Source organism: Myotis daubentonii, chromosome 2 (assembly GCF_963259705.1).
Source record: "Myotis daubentonii chromosome 2, mMyoDau2.1, whole genome shotgun sequence".
In the NCBI taxonomy this organism is placed as follows: domain Eukaryota; kingdom Metazoa; phylum Chordata; class Mammalia; order Chiroptera; family Vespertilionidae; genus Myotis; species Myotis daubentonii.
Genome location: NC_081841.1, coordinates 98,774,083 through 98,792,266, shown reverse-complemented (window position 1 = coordinate 98,792,266; position 18,184 = coordinate 98,774,083). Strand labels below are relative to the sequence as shown.

The 18,184-nt window shown below is 45.7% G+C and overlaps 1 protein-coding gene across 3 annotated transcripts in view; it reads left to right on the top strand.

The window, feature by feature from the left end:
- CACNA2D4 (calcium voltage-gated channel auxiliary subunit alpha2delta 4) overlaps window positions 1–18,184 on the top strand; it is a 111,673-nt gene that overhangs the window by 32,273 nt on the left and 61,216 nt on the right. For all 3 annotated transcript variants that reach the window (XR_009451287.1, XM_059683963.1, XM_059683962.1), the window contains exons 17-22: window positions 1,376–1,462; window positions 2,001–2,072; window positions 13,410–13,471; window positions 14,536–14,603; window positions 16,748–16,793; window positions 16,891–16,988. Coding sequence is in view for 2 of the 3 variants with exons in the window: in XM_059683963.1 (XP_059539946.1) it covers window positions 1,376–1,462; window positions 2,001–2,072; window positions 13,410–13,471; window positions 14,536–14,603; window positions 16,748–16,793; window positions 16,891–16,988 (433 nt within the window). In the remaining variant the exon portion in view is untranslated. The remainder of the gene's footprint in view (window positions 1–1,375; window positions 1,463–2,000; window positions 2,073–13,409; window positions 13,472–14,535; window positions 14,604–16,747; window positions 16,794–16,890; window positions 16,989–18,184) is intronic.

Below are 18,184 nucleotides of genomic sequence, written 5' to 3'. Positions count from 1 at the left end.
TTTGGGTACCTGGCGTGGGACTGGGACCCCTCGCTCCTCAGGGGGTACCTCCTGATTTTTATCTGTCACATGTGGGTGTGGGGACCAGCCAATTCTGTGTCTCTGCCCCTCCTACCAGTCTCGATGTGGCTTCTACTTTAGTTACCTAGTTGTAGGACTTCCATTCAGGCCGTTCTGAATGATGATTGTTCTGTTGTTTAGTGGTAATTTTGATGTGGTTGTGGGAGGATGGGAGTATTGCAATTACTTATGCTGCCATCTTGACTGGAAGTATATTCTCTTCCTTTATTTGTCCTATTACTAAACTAAACCTGGAAAGTAGTACACACCTAATAGCAGATAACTTCTTGGGGAGAGAGAGAAAGAGAGAGAGAGAAGAGTCATGGCTAGAAAATAATAATAACATTCAAAGAGTGTTGATTAATGGCTCTGTGTGTCAAGCTGGAAAGAGGTCATTATTGGGCACTGCAGAATCTGTCTGTCCTTGGCTATGACCACTCAAAAATTATATCAACAAAAGAGAACACAGAAAGATTCCACAAATTCTGGACGGGATGGCTAATACATTAAGCGAGAAAATTAGTATTCAGAAAGTATTTTTCTAAAACAATGGGCTGAAACTAACAAAAAGAAATATATTAGGGATGCCTGGAAATATCTGCAAATACTCAATGCTCAAGTGTAAGATTGTAAAGATGTAATTTAACAGTGTGTCTCATGAGGAAGGCCCAGGGGTTTAATGGAGTGAAAACTCTATTTGTGCTGTCAGGCTCTCATGGCTGTCCTGGAAGTCCAGCAGAATCAGAGGCAGCAGTAGGAGCAGTGTGATATTTGGGCCACACACCACACTGGTCTGACCCCACCTAAAATACTGACTTTTGTTCTAGGCACTCCATTCTGGGAGTGACACTGATATAATAGAGCATATTTAGAGGGAGTTGAGGCATTTGCAAATTAGGAATGTGTGGCCTGGAGAAATGAAGTCTTAGGATGACAAGCATCTTCAGAAATCTCAAAGGTTGTCAAAGGGAAGATAGTCTGTGTAGCTCCAGGGAAAGAACTAAGACCAGTGGGTAAAAGTTACAGGGAGGCAGATTTCAGCTCTGTGTGAGAGCTGTCCACAACCATGACAAGCTGACTCAAAAAGAGGGAGCTCCTCCCATGGGAAATATGCACTCAGAGGCCATGAGACCATCTATCACAAATGTTGACAGGGAAGCTCTGCATTGGGTTAAAAGTTGGCCCAGATAACCTTAAGGAATCACTGAGATTCTTTGATCTTATAAATATAACCATAAGGCTTTGTTGAAGAGATGAAACTTGAGCAGGGCCTTAGGTTAACCTCATGTTTTTCTTTCTGACTTGCCCGTTCTAGTACAGAGAGGGGAAGAAACTAAAACCCAAACCTAACTACAACAGCGTGGATCTCTCTGAAGTGGAATGGGAGGACCGAGCTGAAATCGTGAGTGGGGAAAGTGGGAAAAGGAGGAGTTGGTTGGGCTCTATGGCCAATACATGAGCCAGCTGCATGGCTGGAAGCTCTGAGGCCACTATACTTCTCGATGGAGCCTTTTCAAGCCCAAACCAGAAATCATTGCTATAATGGGCAATTCTTTAAACAACTATAAAAATATCTTTCTGAGTCACAAGGATTACTGAGGCTGCATAAGCTCATGCCTACAAGCTACAGAGTTGGAGTTGGAGTGATGTTTTAGTCTGGCTTTGGTGTCAGTAGCTCACCCTAGAGGAAATTATGTCTCAGTAATATGACACTATGTTCCTGCATATACCAGTCCACTTTGGAACATTAACTTAGTGAATTTCCAGAATTATAAGATAAATGGTGCCTAGAAGCTAGTCTCTAGTCCCCCTCAGTATTCTGCTCAGAGGAAAAGGGGAAGAACCAAAAGTGTTCCTAAGGATCACCTCCAATCTGGTCAGTAAAGCTCCACACTGCAGGGTGAGTCAAGGAACTAATTCCATTATCTTTCCTCTTAAAGCTGAGAACAGCCATGATCAATGGGGAAACAGGTTCTCTCTCTATGGATGTGAAGATTCCGCTGGACAAAGGGGTAAGATGCTAGAGAGGAAGAGCCAGGCTCTGGTCCCAAGAGGCAGCATTGCCATTAATTGAGGTTTGGGATGGTGACAAGGAACTTGGACTTAGATAAATTAGAGCTTAAGACTTGAGAGCTTGCTGTACCTAAAGGACTTGATTAGCAAGCATATCCAAGGCATTGGCCCCAGAGAAGCATCTGGCCAAGGAATTGTCACTCACATCAAGGCTGGGCTCTTAGGTGACTACTGAGCAAGGCAGTTGGTAGCCCAAATTTTTACAACTCTTCTTTCTTCCTTATGCTGCCTGTTACTTAGCCCTTTTGCTGTTTGTGATGGAAAGAAGAAAAGTGACAGTTAATTTTGCAAATTGTTAGCAGCTCCTGTAAAACATGTTATATGGGAAGAGGTTAAAAATAATTGCTATTCTCCATAGCTGATTTTTATCCACTGTAACCACAGATGCTCAAGCATCGATACCCTCATTGACACTATTACTGTCTTCACAGACCCGCACATCATTTATAAAAGATCATTTCACCTTCTCACTTAAAAGGTTCCAATGCATTTTCAGTAAATTTTCATTGTCCCTTGACATATTTACAAATGTCACCTCCTCCCTCACAACCACTCCCACCTCCTCCTCCTGTTGCCCATCTGTCTCAGCTAAAAGAACACAGGCATTTGTCTGCAACAATTAGACCCAAGTTCTTCTACAAACACAGACCTCCATGGAAGCCAAATAAGAAAGCACTGGGAAGGAAAAGCAATTCATTGTATTCCTTTGAGATGCACAGACTAACTCTCACTGGGACCAATATCTGACTTCCGTGGCAGCTGCTTTTTTTATAGGTTCTGGGCAGGAAAGGGCCTCCTTTAGGCAGACTGGGCAGCACCAGTGGTGTGAGACCATCAATTGCAGCAGCTGCTTCTTCTGATCCAAAAAGACAGATGTTTCTTCAATGAACCTCCACCTTGATCCCAACCACACTCCCACTCACATGCAGAAGGGCACAAGGGCGCTCTCACCAGCCCAACCCTGCCAGGGCATTAAGTAGGACTTGTTTTTATGCTAAAAATGAAAACGTTAACATGCCCATGGTACACGGCAGCTTTAGGACAGATCTGAGTGTGACTATACTATGTGGAATATAGACCAGCTTATGAAATGGGTGTGGTTTATCCACTGTCCTTTCTTTCTCAAGCTGTCTTCCCACTTCTCAAAGCCACCAAGGGAGAGTCCTAACCAGATGCAGGCAGCCTGAGTTTCTCCAAAACCCCATGCCCTCCCTTTGAAATGTGTCCATTGCTGCTAATAAATCATCCAAGTGACATTTGCAACTTAACAAAGTATTCTTAAAAATAAAAAAGTAGGGTGATGATGATCATGGTCACAACCATGATGGAGATTTCATAACATGGATGAGTTTGTGCCTTACTGCTACTATTATTATTAACTAGAGGCCCGGTGCACAAAAATTTGTGCACTCGGGGCGGGGGGCCCCTCAGCCTGGCCTGTGCCCTCTTGCAGTCTGGGACCCCTCGGGGGTGACCACTTGCTGGCTTAGGCCTGCTCCCCAGGGAATTGGGCCTAAACTGGCAATCAGACATCCCTCTGGCAGCCCGGCAGCCCTCGGGGGATGCCCACTGCCAGCAGGGAGCAGACCTAAGCTGCAGTTGGACATCCTTAGCGCTGAGGAAGCAGGAGAGGCTCCCACCACCACCACTGTACTGGCAGCCATCAGCCTGGCTTGTGGCTGAGCAGAGCTCCCCCATGTGGGAGCGCACTGACAACCAGAGGGCAGCTCCTGCATTGAGCGTCTGCCCCCTGGTGGTCAGTGTGTGTCATAGTGACCAGTCATTCCCAGTCTTTCTGCTGTTAGGGTCAGTTTGCATATTACCCTTTTACTATATAGGATAGAGGCCTGGTGCATGGGTGGGGGCTGGCTGGTTTGCCCTGAAGGGTGTCCCGGATCAGGGTGGAGGTCCCACTTGGCTGCCTGGCCAGCCTGGGTGAGGGGCTGATGGCTTTTTGCAGCTTGTCACACCCCCTTCAGGGTGGGGGTCCCCACTGGGGTGCCTGGCCAGTCTGGGTGAGGGGCTGAGGGCCGTTTTCAGGCTGGCGTGCAACTGAAGCTCCCAGCCTCTTTTTTTTTTTCTTTTTTTTTTATTCTGGGATTTATTTACCTTCTATGGCTGTCACTGGAGCTGAGAGCTGGCTCCAGCTCTGAGGCTGTGGCTGGCTGAAAGCATGTATCTGTGTTTGTTTAGCTTCTATAATTGAAACTCTGTTGCCATCACTGGCGCTCTAAACTCTGAGCCTGCTGGCAGCTGAAAGGAGGCTTCTGGTTTTGTTTAGCTTCTATAATTGCAACATTGTTGCATCTAGAGCTCAGAGCTGGGCTGCGGCAGGTGGGGAACCTTGGCTTCCTCCCTCACTGGAGTAAGCAAGCCTCCTGTTCGCTTCAGCTGCATGGCTGCCAGCCACCATCTTGGCTGGCAGTTAATTTGCATATCTCGCTGATTAGCCAATGGGAAGGGTAGCAAAGTTATGGTTAATTACCATGTTTCTTTATTATTAGATAGGATAATAAAATAATAGTAATAATGGCAGCTAACATTTATTAGAAACTGTACTAAGCACTTAATGTGTTCACTCAGTACTCACAACCTTATGAGAACAGAACCTCATAAGGTACTATCCTATCCCCATGTTACAGTTGAGGAGATTCAGAGGTTAAAGACTTGCCCAGGGTCCAATTCTAGATCCCACACTCTGGAGCACTACTGTATAAAGCCTTACTGTAGGACTGGCCCGGAATTCTCAGCTCACTCTCCCGCCTTAAAGATTTCTCAAGAATCTCTTTATAATAGCATTGCTATTCTACCTTTACAATTCATTATCTTCTCCTCTCCCTCTATCTCATCATAGCAAAACTCTCCTCTTTAATCTTTCCTTTCTCTACTCTCATGCCAGAAGCTACTGCACCTGCACTGTGGGGGGGGGGGGGGGGGAGAAGGGCGCATTTTGCTGGTATAAAGGCCACCATGGTGGAGTCCAGCCTCTCACTGCTCTGGTTTACAATGATGCCATGCTTCCAAGTGGTGCTCCACTTGGTTCAGCACCAACGGCTCTGTCTCTCCTGCATGTCCTCTCTTTGCCAGAGTCACAGGCAGTCGCATTGTTTTCTTGCCTGCCAGTCAGTCTATCCCAGTCCTCTCTCAGCTCAGGGGCGCATCTCACCTGGCAAGCATGATCCTCAGTAGCAGCACTCCTCAGGTCTAGGCAAAGGGAAACTTTCTTAAAACACGTGGGGATATCTCTTTTCACTCAAGCCATCCTCCTGGCAGGTGATACCTTGTTTTGCCATTTTCCCAGGGGATTTTTCATGCATCCTATTTCCCACAGATTCTTCAGACCTTTCTAAATCTCCCTAAACTTCAGTCAGGTGACCATGGTGACATGACCAAGGACAATAGTAGCAAACCCAGCATGGTTTAGAGCAGGACTCAAAACCCAAAAACCTACGGGGCCAGATAGGTCATGTTCAGAAATGTGAGTGAGAGAAGCAACAAGCCTCAATCCTGGGGGTGCTGGGAACTATGGAAAGCTGGAGGGTACATGTGACACTCACACACACACACACTTTAATTTCCCAGCAAAGAGAGGCAATCTATTGAAAGAAGAGATTGCTATGACATCTCTTTACTTTCATCCTCCAAACCTCTCCAGCGCTCTCTTTCTGTTAAGAGGATTCAGGAATACTCCACCCGCTCCTTCTCTTTTCCTTTAGCTTTAGTCTTAAAAGATAACTTCAAAGTTCTGATTTTGGTCATGAGGGAGTAACTTGCATTTAGACGAACCTTCCAGCAGAGGACAATTATAAATATGGAAAATATATTTAAAAAAATAAACATGCAAAGGCACATGAAAGTGACTAAAAGCAGGCAGAAACTAAGGCTGAAGAGGATTCCAGCTGTCGCCTATGGGAGTGGGGACAATTTGGAGTCAGAGTCACACTGAGGTGAAGAAGCTTAGCAACCACCACAGGATTTCCTTTACGAGCACAGAAGAGCTACACTTTAGGAGTGAAGACCATGTGTCAAGACCCAGGGATTCACCCTAAACCTAAAGACACAGTTGAAACACACCCACCCTAAATTAAATGTAAATCCAAGCCTCCACAAGCACAAGGAGACTTGCCAATGATTTATCTACTGATAAAATAAAAACCAACACTCTTCAGAGGAAGACAATGTGCCTACAACCTATTTTTTACAACAGCAAGTATACAATAAAAATCATTACACATGTGAAGAAACAGGAAAATGTGACACATAGTTAAGAGGAAAAAAAGCAGTCTTAAAACTGACCCAGAGATGACCCAGCTGTTAGAATTAGAAGAACTTTAAAGCAGATATGATAAATTTGCACAAGGAATTTTAAAACGATGGTCATAATGAGTGAATAGTTAGAGAATCTCAGCAGAGAAATGATAGAATTTGATTAAAGAGCAGAACCACTATAACTGAAATGGTGTTAAACCTTATGAAATTGTGGGAGCTGGTGAAGAAGTCAACAGAAGGCTGTCGTGCGACCTTAAAGTCATCATAGGACAGCAGAGACCACCGTTTGGAAGGAAAACTGGAAGCTATATGGGAAAAGCAAGAACAAACTGGAACCCATGAAGAGAAACAGGAACTTAGGAGGAAAAACTAAAATCCACCCACAGTGAAGTCAGTGACCTGCAGAAGTAGCTAGTGCCCTTCACATGGAGCTACACACTCACAGGGCTCGGGCTCAGAGAAACAGGAGATCCAGTGGCAGCTGAGGAAGGTTGGCTGCTTACCCAGGCCAAGGCCAGCCAACAGCTCAGAGCAAGCTACAAGTGCCTGGTACTTTCCTTTAGTGTGTAAACTGGATGCTGCTTCATGTCTGCCCAAAAATCTCTTGCAAACTTCTCTTTTGGCCAACTCAAACTTGGAATCATATAGGGAAGTGAATTTGGAAATGTAGTTCCAGCTTCATTAATTTGACACAGCATGAAACGACCACAAGAACCAAATACAGTTTTTAGAACCAAATAGTACAGTATCTGCAATGAAATTTTTACTGGATGGGAATTCTGATCAAGATGGTAGAGTAGATAAATGCTGTGCTCACCTCCCTCTATGACCACTTCAGAGCTACAGCTACTTACAGAGCAACCATCATTGAGAACTACCTAAAGGCTAGCTGAACAGAAGTCCTACAACCAAGGATATAAAGAAAAGGCCATGTTGAGACTGGTAGGAGGGGTGGAGACACAGAAGAGGCTGTTCCCACATCCATGTGTGGTGGTACAGAATCAGGAAGGATATCTCAGTGCAGAGGTGCCCCATGAGGAGCCAGGGGTCCCATCTCCACACTGGACTCCCCAGCCCATGATTCCAGTACTGGGAATAGAAGTCACCATAATTCCTGGCTATAAAAAACAGTGGTGACTGCAACTGGGTGAGACAAGGGCCGCTGGAGTCCAGGCACTGCAGGTCTTAAAGGGCCCATGCTCAGACTTACTCAAACTCACCCGCTGGGGCAGCAGCTCAAAAAACAACAGGGACAAAGGGGAGGACCTGAATTGTCTGGCTTCAGGGTTAGGGCTCAAAGGCAGCTGGTAGGTGCCATTGTTCCCTTGCTGAGCCTTCCCTCAACATAACCTGCAGGGACAGGCAGGCATCAAGCCTGAGTCTCCATCAACCTGTTTAATACTGTACTTCCATGCTGGTGATTCTGAGATCCTGTGCTACCCAACCTGCAGGACCACTCAAGCCTCTCTGAGCAGCTTTTCCATACAAACAGCCTGTCTCAGCTCATGCTGTGGGTTTTCCTAAAATCTCTAAGGTCCACAAACTCCAAATAAGCAGCATTTGACCTTGGCAGGCCCCATGCCTGCTGCTGAACAGTCCAAGCCTGGCACCAGTGACAGCCTCTCCCAGGCACCTCTAAGCCCAGTGCAAGCAGCAATAATTTGCAGATCACTTTATAACTCATACCAACAGGCCCCGGGCTGGGCATAGGTAGCAGCTGACCTTGGCTTGCACCAGATCTCTTCCCAAGAGGCCCCAAAATCAACACACCTGGTGGTGTGCTTAAGAACACAACAGAGCACCAACCAGACCCTCCACAAATGACATACCAAAGGGTGGACTCAGCAGGCACCAGAGCCCTAATAAAGTGAATCCTGTTCAGTGGGGTCCGCCCCTACACAATAGCTTTTCAGCTATAATCACAGCCATTCCTCACAGCCAATCAGCCTGAGAGTCAATCCCTCCCACTGATGTGCCAATAGCAATAAAGGCCCAACTACAACAGGAGGGCACACACAACACACACAAGGGACAGGCCTGGGACACCCAGCTCAGGTGACCAGGAGATGGCACCACAGGGACCCACAGGACACCTTCTACATAAATTACTCTGCCAAGACCAGGAGACATAGCAGATCTACCCAATACAGAGAAACAAACATGAGTCAGTCAAAACGAGAAGACAAGGAAACATGTCCCAAATGAAAACAGAACAAAACTCCAGCAAAAGAACTAAACAATAGGAGACAAGTAATTTACCAAATGCAGAGTTCAAAACACTGGTTATAAGGATGTTCAAATAACTTAGGGGAAGAGTAGATGAACTTGGTGAGACCTTGAACAAAGAGATAGGAAACATAAAAAAGAACCAGTCAGAAATGAAGTGTACAGTAACTAAAATGAAGGATACTCTAGAGGGAATCAATAGTAAATTAGATGAATCAGTGGATCAAATCAACAATTTTGAAGACGAGGTAATGGAAAACACCCAATCAAAACAGAAAAAAGAAAAAAGAAACCACAAAATAAGGATAGTTTAAAGAGCCTCAGGGGTAAAATCAAGTATACCAACATTCACATCAAAGTGGTACCAGAAGGAGAAGAGTGAGAGCAAAGGATTGAAAACCTATTTGAAGAAATTATGATGGGAAACTTTCCTAACCTGGCAAAGGGAATAGACATACAAGTCCAGCAAGTGCAGAGAGTCCTAAATAAAATGGGACCCAAATAAGAAGGGAGCTCTCATAGGTTTGTCAGCTAATTTCTCAACAGAAACTTTGCAGGCCAGAAAAGGTTGGCACAAAATATTCAAAGTGATGAAAAACAAGAACCTCCAACCAAGATCACTTTACCCAGCAAGGCTATCATTAGAATAGAAAGACAGCTAAAAAGCTTCCCAGACCAAAAAAAAAAAAAAAAAAAGCTAAACCAGTATTATAAGAAATGTTAAAGGGACTTGGATGGAACTGGAGAGCATTATGCTAAGTGAAATAAGCCAGTCAATAAAGGAAAAATACCACATGATCTCACTCATTCATGGACAATAGAGACCATTATAAACTTTTGAACAATAATAGATACAGAGGCAGAGCTGCCTCAAACAGATTGTCAAACTGCAGTGGGAAGGCCGGGGAGGGTTGGGGGGCAGGAGGTAGGGGGGTAAGAGATCAACTAAAGGACTTGTATGCATGCATATAAGCATAACCAATGGACATAAGACACTGGGGGATAGGGGAGGCTAGGGGACTGTCTAGGGCGGGGGGATAAAATGGATACATATGTAATACCCTTTGTAATACTTTAAGCAATAAAAAAAAAAAGCTAAACCAGTATTATAAGAAATATTAAAGGGACTTCATTAAAAAGAAAAGATCAAATATATGAATAATAAAGTGGCAATAATTACATATCTATCAATAATTATTTTAAATGAAAATGGATTAAATGCTCCAATCAAAAGACATAGGATGGCTGAATGGCTAAGAAAACAAGAACCATACATAATGCTGTCTACAAGAGACTCACTTCAGATTGAAAGACACACAGACTAAAAGTGAAGGGCTGGAAAAGATATTTCATGCAAATGAAAATGAAACAAAAGCTGTGTTAGCAATACTTACATCAGACAAAGTAGACTTTAAAATAAAGGCTGTAACAAGAGACAAAGAAAAACCCAGCAACTCCACTTCTGGGTATTTACTGAAGAAGTCCAAAACACTAATTTGAAAAGATATATGCATCTCTATGCTCATTGCAGAATTATTTACAACTAGTAACCCAGTGCACGAAATTTGTGCACATTAAAAGGGACTTAATTAGAGGAAAAACTTTAATATTGCTTTTTGCCCTTTCTCTATAATAGAAGTGTGAGAGACGAAAGGAAATTAGTAAAATGTATATGGAAATAATATATACATTTATTAATAAATAAACAGTAACAAAAGGATATAACAACAACAGAGGCATGATATAGAAACAACAAAAACATATAAAAACAACAGTGATGCAAACAATGACTGATAAAGTGATTAAACTTATTCTAATATCTCCCTGTACACCACATTAAGAGTGAAAACACTTTCAGAGTGCTTCACTAATTTCTCTTGTGATGAAGTATTTAGAACTTCAACTTGAACGTCACATGCTCTTCAAACTCGAGAGAAAGCAACGTATAACTGACCATGTGCGAAAACGGGTTCAGGTAGGAATATGCCTACTCTGTCTAGAGTTTGTCCTTGTGATTTATTAATAGTCATCACAAATGCTGGCATCACGGGAAACTGTCATTGAATCAATTTAAATGGGAGGCCAGTGTCAGATGGGGACAAATCAATTCTTGGAATCAGAACAACCTCTCCCTCTGCAGATCCTGTTAATACTTCAGCTTTGATAATGTTAGGTTGTAATCTTTTGATAATAAATCTGGTACCATTACAAAGACCCCATTTACTATTAAGATTTCTCAATAACATGATGATTGCAACCACTTTCCATTTTAATTTATGACATGGCATTCCCAAAGGAGTAATACTATTAAGAAATTCAATGGGAAAATTTTCCTTTTCAGCATCATCTGTGGAATCATCACTCAAATATGTGTGAAAATCTCCATCGAGTATATCCGAAATTTCTTCATTTAATTTTTGAACGTGCTCATTTTTTGGACAAAGAATTGCACATTTAGATATATTTTTAATATTATCTAAAGATATAGTATTTCTAAAGGTAGCTTCAATTATAAATCCATTACAAATCATTTTCACAGGGGATTTCAATAATAACCATTCCTAAATGAAATCTGCTATCAAGTTTGCCATCTCCAAGTTTTACTAACCATTCACTATAAGCAGAATCCTCTGATCTCATATTTGTTGCAAGAGACAACTTTCTGAAACATCCCCAAACATTGCAGTACTTTAAACTTGTTTGTACTACAGCCAATCGCATAGCATGCGGTACAATACTGAGACATTGTAGAAAATCCCCTCCAAGAAGGAGAACTTTCCCACCAAATACAACGTTCAAATTTCTCTTAGTAATCTGTCTATGGCATTTATAGCATGACTGGATGCCATGGTGCATTCATCAATAATGAGAAATTGGGCCTTTTTAATAGTTTTAGCAACTTCACTCTTTATATCGAGTCTAGAAATTGAAGTTTCATTTAGTGGAATGGGTAATTTATATTGGGAATGAAAGGTGCTTCCCCCGAGAAGTAAATTTGCAGCAATTCCTGTAGATGCTGTGGGTAAAACAGTACTACCACGGCCTCTAATATAACGTATTAAAACTTTATAAAGATATGCCTCCATTCTCTGAGGGCCGGTTCCTGCCTCAAACCTCGCTCTCCCAGGAAACAGCTCGGGGAGGGCACAGCCCTTGGCAACGCGACCCAGGACTCAGTGCATCCACGCTCCGAGGGCGAGGGCGGGTTCCTGCCTGAAACCTGGCCACCCTCAAGGGAAACAGCTCAAGGAGGGTGCAGCTGTTTCCAAGACAACCCCTGCAGGACTGACTTCCTTCTGGTTGGTCGAGCCTCAGTTGTGATGCTACACCCAGGGTTTTTATATAAATAGATAGCCAATATATGGAAGTAGCTTAAGTGTCCATCAAGTGGATACATATATACAATGGAATATCACTCATCCATAAAAAATAATGAAATAACATTTGTGACAACATGAACAGACCTAGAGGGTACTATGCTAAATGAAATAAGTCAGACAGAGAAAGACAAATATTGTATGATTTCACTTACATGTGGAACCTAAAAAAAAAAATGAGCAAACAAACAAATCAGAAATAAACTCATAAATACAGAAAACAAATTGATGGTTGCCAGGTCAGAGGGGCATAGGGAGAAAGAGAGAAAAACATCAATGTGAGAGAGACACATCAATTGGTTGCCTCCCCTACCTATCCCAACCGGGGCCAGGGATCAGACCTGCAACCCCGGTATGTGCCCTTAACAGGTAATCAAGCCCGTGACTTTTTGGTGCTCCAGCCAATGCTCTAACCACAACAGAGCTCCCTTCCAACATCTTGCTCCAGTTTCCAAGGTACAAGAAAAGCCAGAAAGAAGTGAGGGAAATAACAGCTCCTGAGCCAACTGGAACATGTGGCTTTCCCAAAGACAGAAACTTGAGTCTGTGGACCAGACACTCCGTGGAACTTCAGAGCCCAGCACAAATCCTGCTGTTCCCTGGCCCGACTCCCATCTATTAAAAACATACAACCTCAGAGCAACCATAGGCAAGAGAAGCTATTGTTGACCCCTATTTACAAATGTGAATTCTGATGCTTAGAAAAATGAAGTAATTTACCTCAGAGCACACAACTTAAATCCAGATCTGTCTGATTCATAGCCTCTGTATACACTACCTAATGCTCTAATTTATGCAAATGCAAGTGAAACCCGAGAGAAGCAGCTTTGAAAGGAAAAAAGAGTTGTAAAGAGTGACATGGACTGGGAGAGGTTTAGTGGAGGGAATGGTGACCCCACTCCCTAGGCCGTATTCAAGAAAGGGAAGGGTTGTGGGTGGTTGGACAGAAGCTTTTAGCACCACCTAGATTCCCTCCAACTGTATAAATATTCCACTCTGGTCCCATATGAAGCCTAGAATCAGCCTACACCCACATTGTCCAATACAATAGTCACTACCACATTGGTGGTCTCAATTTAAATTTTCCTTACCTGAAGTTTGAAGATTCATTTCCTTATTTGCACATAATCAAGGTTCAGTAGCATTCATTCCATGGCCACTTCATGGGACAGCGCAGGTCTAGCCCTTGGTCCTTCAGTCAGGCCACCCCCAAAGGCTGCTGGGCCTGCGATGATGCGTCTGCCTGTGGTGTCCAGAGATGAGGCATGCTGGTGCTGGTTGGGGAAGAGGGAAGAAGTGAGAGCAATGGCACAGAGCTGGTGAAACCCCAAGGGCTTCAGGTGAGGAGGTGGGTGGCACGGTCAGCCGCTCCTCTCCAGCAAACACCTTTGTTTTCTCTTTCAGAAGAGAGTTCTTTTCCTGACCAATGACTACTTCTTCACAGACATCAGTGACACACCTTTCAGGTGAGGACGCATGTTTTGTTTGCGGAGTGGAAGGATGAGTAGAACATGAGTATCAACAACACAGGGAAGAACTTTCAGGTAGAGGGATGTTTTTACTCATAGTGGGCAGTTTTGTGGCAACAGAAAAAGACCCAGGTCTGTATCTAGGAAACTTAAGAGATCTAGTCCTGCTTTTCCAGTGTAGCCTATTGTGCAGAGTCTGGAACCAAACTGCCTGAGTTTAAATCCCAGCTTTATCGCTCACAGGCTGTGTGTCCTTTGTCAAGTTACTTTACCTCTCTGTGCTTTAGATTACTCATCTGTAAAATGAGGGTTGTAATACTAGGTACTTCTTGGCGGTATTGTGAACATGGAATGGCATAATCTACTTAAAGATCTCAATGCATGCAGTTGTAAGAAATTGTTAGATAAAAGATCAAATTTAAAGAACTCCTAGGTTTCCTCCAGCAGTATAAATATTTAACTCCAAGTAATATACAGATTAGGAAACAAATAACCTTTATCTCTGAATTATCTCATTTCTCAATAAAGCATGGCTCCCAGCCCTGACTGATCATTAGAATACCTGAGGAATTTTATAAAATTGCCAATGTCCAGGCCCCAACCAAACCAATTTACTCAGAATTCCTAGGATGGGGCCCAGACGCTAGTGTCTTTTAAAGGTCCCTCGGTGATTCAGATAGTTGGCCAAGGTTCAAAAGCAATGTTCTGCCAGGAGAGAAAGGAAGACATCGTGGATTCACCAGTTGGGAAAGGACTCTTCTATGTGGGGAGCCCTGTGAGACCTAGAGACTTTTCCACATTTCAGCGGGTTCCTGAGAGGTTCAGGGTGTAACTTGATTAAAATGGGCGCCGAGGAGGATCTTTGGCCTGTAGGATTTCCTGGTCCTTTTCAGGAAGAAAGGCTGATGTAAAAATAGAAGTGCTGCCTCAGTCCTGAGGGAAGCAAGGGGCTTGGATGTGGACAGTTCGTACACTTAGAGCTGGTGGAGGGCAGGACATGGACCGGACGTTGACTTGCACTTGCTGTTGATGAGGACGCGGGTTCTCTGCTCTCCCCACAGCCTGGGAGTGGTGCTGTCCCAGGGCCACGGAGAACACATCCTCCTGGGGAACACATCTGTGGAAGAAGGTGGGTCTCCCCACACATGACAGTTTGGAGGGGAAATGGATGCTCCTGGGATACTGAGCAGGACCAACAGGAGCCAGAGCTGGCCTGACAGCCTCCGGGTCCTGGCCTTGAGGGCAGACTATCAGAGCCGGGCTACCGGGAGGACGGTCTGCGTGTCCGGGCACCCTGGGTGTGCAGCATCTGCCGGTCAGCCGTCAAAACCAACAGAGCCTCAGGTGTGCCAACCTCGCACTGCCAGGTCCTGGCAGGCGTTGCTGGGCCGGAGGGCCGGGCCTCCAGGGGATGTGTTTCTCTGAACAAAGCTGAATTTACCCTGTCGGAAGACTGCGGAAGGCATGAGAAAGGAGGCTGGGAAGAGTGAGGAAGCAAATCTGTAGCCATTTGCTTGGGCTGCTGTACAAAGTGCCACAAACTGGGTGGCCCTGACAACAGAAAGTATTCCCTCACAGTTCTGCCGGCCAGGCTGCCTCCAACGCCCCTTCCAGCTCCTGCTGGCCGCCATGTCCTTGGCTTGCACTGCAGCTCTTCCATGTCCCCTCCATCATCACGTGGCTTATCCCCTGGTGTGTCTCTATTTTCCCTTCCTATGAGGACACCAGGCACCTCATTGTAACTTGAATACATCTGCCAAGACCCTATTGCCACATCAGATCACCTTCACAGGTATTGGGGGTTAAGACTTCAACATATCATTTTGAAGGACACAATGTAACCCATAAAGGGAGCTCATGGGAAGTGCGCCTGAGAAGGATGGCGGGAAATGGCGGGGAGGGTGGCAGAGAAGGGCCCACCCTCTCTAACGCAACCTGCCCATGACTGGCAGCTGCCTGGGCACCTTGAGAGAACAAAACCCATATCCAGGGCTCAGGGCGTCCTTGAGAGATGTGGCCACAACCCTATGCAAAGCCCGTATTCTGTCCATTCCCCGTTACCATCCCTTGACTGTACCTGTCTCTCCTCTCTGCCACGGCCACTGTCCCCTCTCTCCCAGGTAGCCATAGCCGCCTCCAGCGGGTCTCCTGCCTCTTCCTTTCTTTGAACTTCTTTCTGCCAGAGGGAACTTTCTAGAAATGGATTGTGTTGCTGGTAAAGGACCTTCACCGGCCTTCTGCTTTTTCTCATTTCCCCACACACTAGGCTTCAAGTCTTCCCATCACTGCACTCTCCCCCAAAATGCTCTCCTCTCCAGCCCCGCCCTCTGACCCCAGCTAACTCGGACCCACTCCTCAGGCCCAGTGTACACCTCACTTTCCCAGGAGCCCCCCAGGACTCCTGTCCACACCCAGGCTGGGTTATGTGCCCAGCTGTGTGCTCCCACGTCCCCTGAATTCGCCCTTTCACAGCCTGTGTCCTGACGCTGGAACACTCCTTCCTTTTTCCGCCGGCCCCAAAACAAACTTCCCTGCCTGCGCAGTGTCTTCCTTCTCCCTGTGCTCTTCTTCCTCTCCCGGATATCCCATCTCATTGCTGCAGGGATGGTTGCCCTCTGTCACCCACTGCAGTGGGTAGGACCAGCCAGTGATCCGGGGGCTTAAAATCAACTGGGCTTCCTGTGGGGACAGGAGTGTCACCCTTTGACTGTTTGCCTGCCTCTATGTCAGCCTAGAACCTCTTTTAGTAAAGCCGCGCATGCCCCCTTGGCGTTGCCATCATCCTTGCATTCAATTTGACGAACCTCAATTTGAGCACCTATTTATTTTTGAGCCCTGAGGGTGCTCCGTAGGGTGCTTTTCATTCATTCATTCAATCAACAAATGTATGGAGCCCATGTCAGTGTAGGTGCTGTGCTGGGCTGGGCACGAGGCTACAGAGATTACACAGAACAGACATGGCCCACCTCTGGGATCACCTTTTGACTGGCCATTTAGTTCAGTCGGGTACAATGAAGACGAAATCACTGGTTTCAAAGCATTAGCTCCTTCAAGGGAGAACTAATAGTTAGGATTTGGACATGAGGTAATGGGGAGCAACATGGACAAAGGCATGGTCTGTGTAAACCCAGCCCAGCCCTACTCGGAGCTGAGAAAAGGAAGAGTAAACCCAGCCCTTCCCTGAAGAAGCTTCCCAGCAGTTGTTTCGAAACAGTTCTGGTGCACGTCCTCACATGGGGCGAGCGTCCTACTGAGTGTGAGTTCTGGTTGCAGGCCTGCACGACCTGCTGCACCCAGACCTGACCCTGGCCAGCGACTGGTAAGTGGGGAAGTCAATGCACTTGAGGAGAAGGCAGGAGGGAGGGAGGGAGAGGGGCAGGATTTTCTGAGGTAACTTTGACTCCTCTGGATTCCAGGATCTACTGTATCACGGATATTGACCCCGACCACCGGAAGCTCAGCCAGCGGGAGGCTATGGTCCGCTTTCTGACAGGGGAGGACCCAGACCTGGAGTGTGCGTGTTGTCCGCCCATGAGGGCTTCCTTCTGGGGCCCTGCAGCTCAGGACTTTGCAAGAAGGGAGGGCTGGGGCTAGGGGAGGGCTGCCAGGTAGCTCTATCTGGGGAACCCACTGAGACTTCCCAAGACAAAGCAGAGACAGCCTGATGATGAAGTGCTCCTGGAACAGGGCACATGAGCACATCCCCATGTCAGGGACTGGGATCTCTGCAAACCTCCTTCACCTGAGCACTGTAAGGCTCCGAAGGGACACTCCCACAGTGTAAAGGCATCCGCCTAGCCCTCAGACCTGTCTCCCCACCAACTAGCAGTGGGCCTGGGCCAGCAGCTGACACTCCGTCCTCGTCTCTGCAGAGGAGAGCATTTGACCAGACAGCCTCTCACAGCCTGTGTCTGTGAGTGTTTTCTAGCACCTAGTTCTCAGACTAACCTTAAGTTCCCCTCCACTAACTCAACTGTGAAAGTACGCACCCTCAACATGGTACTTCTTCTTTCTCTTTGGAAGAAGGAGCAGGTCATTTTGTCACATGTCACCAGCAAGAAAAGACTCCACTTCCTATGAGTCCCAGCATTCATTCCATGAGCAATCTGTACTGAGCATGTCCTCTGTGCCAGGCCTGGAGCAGGCACTGAAGCTAGAGATGCCCCACCCAGGCGAGGCCCTTGCTCTCAGGGAGCTCATAATCTCATGGGGAAACCACGCGATGAAGAAGCAAGCCTGCGTGTGTAGGTGTAGGTTGTTACAGATTGAGCTGTACAGGAAAAGATGGGGCCTGCTGTAAACAAGTGGTTAGGGTGCAGTGGTTCATGGGTACAGGGTGATGGTGGTGATGAAAATGTTGTGGAGCTAGACAGATGTGATGACTGCACATCATTGTGAGTGTACAACGTGCCACTGAATTGCATACTTTAAATTGGTTGAGTTTGTGTTACATGAATTTCACCGCAATAAAAGTAAATTCCCTAAAGAGAGTGAGGGAAAAGAGAGCCACCACGAAAGAGCATCCTGGCCAAGGGAAGAGCCTATGTGGAGGCTCTCAGCAAATCCAAATTCACGGAACTGCCAAGGCCAGCGAGTGTGAGGGCGATGACCAAGAAGCAGAGGGATGGGAGTTGAGATGGAGGGCGGGCTGCGCACCAACAAAGTCTGATGTCGCTGAGGGATTCTATAATTTCACAGAACATTAGAACT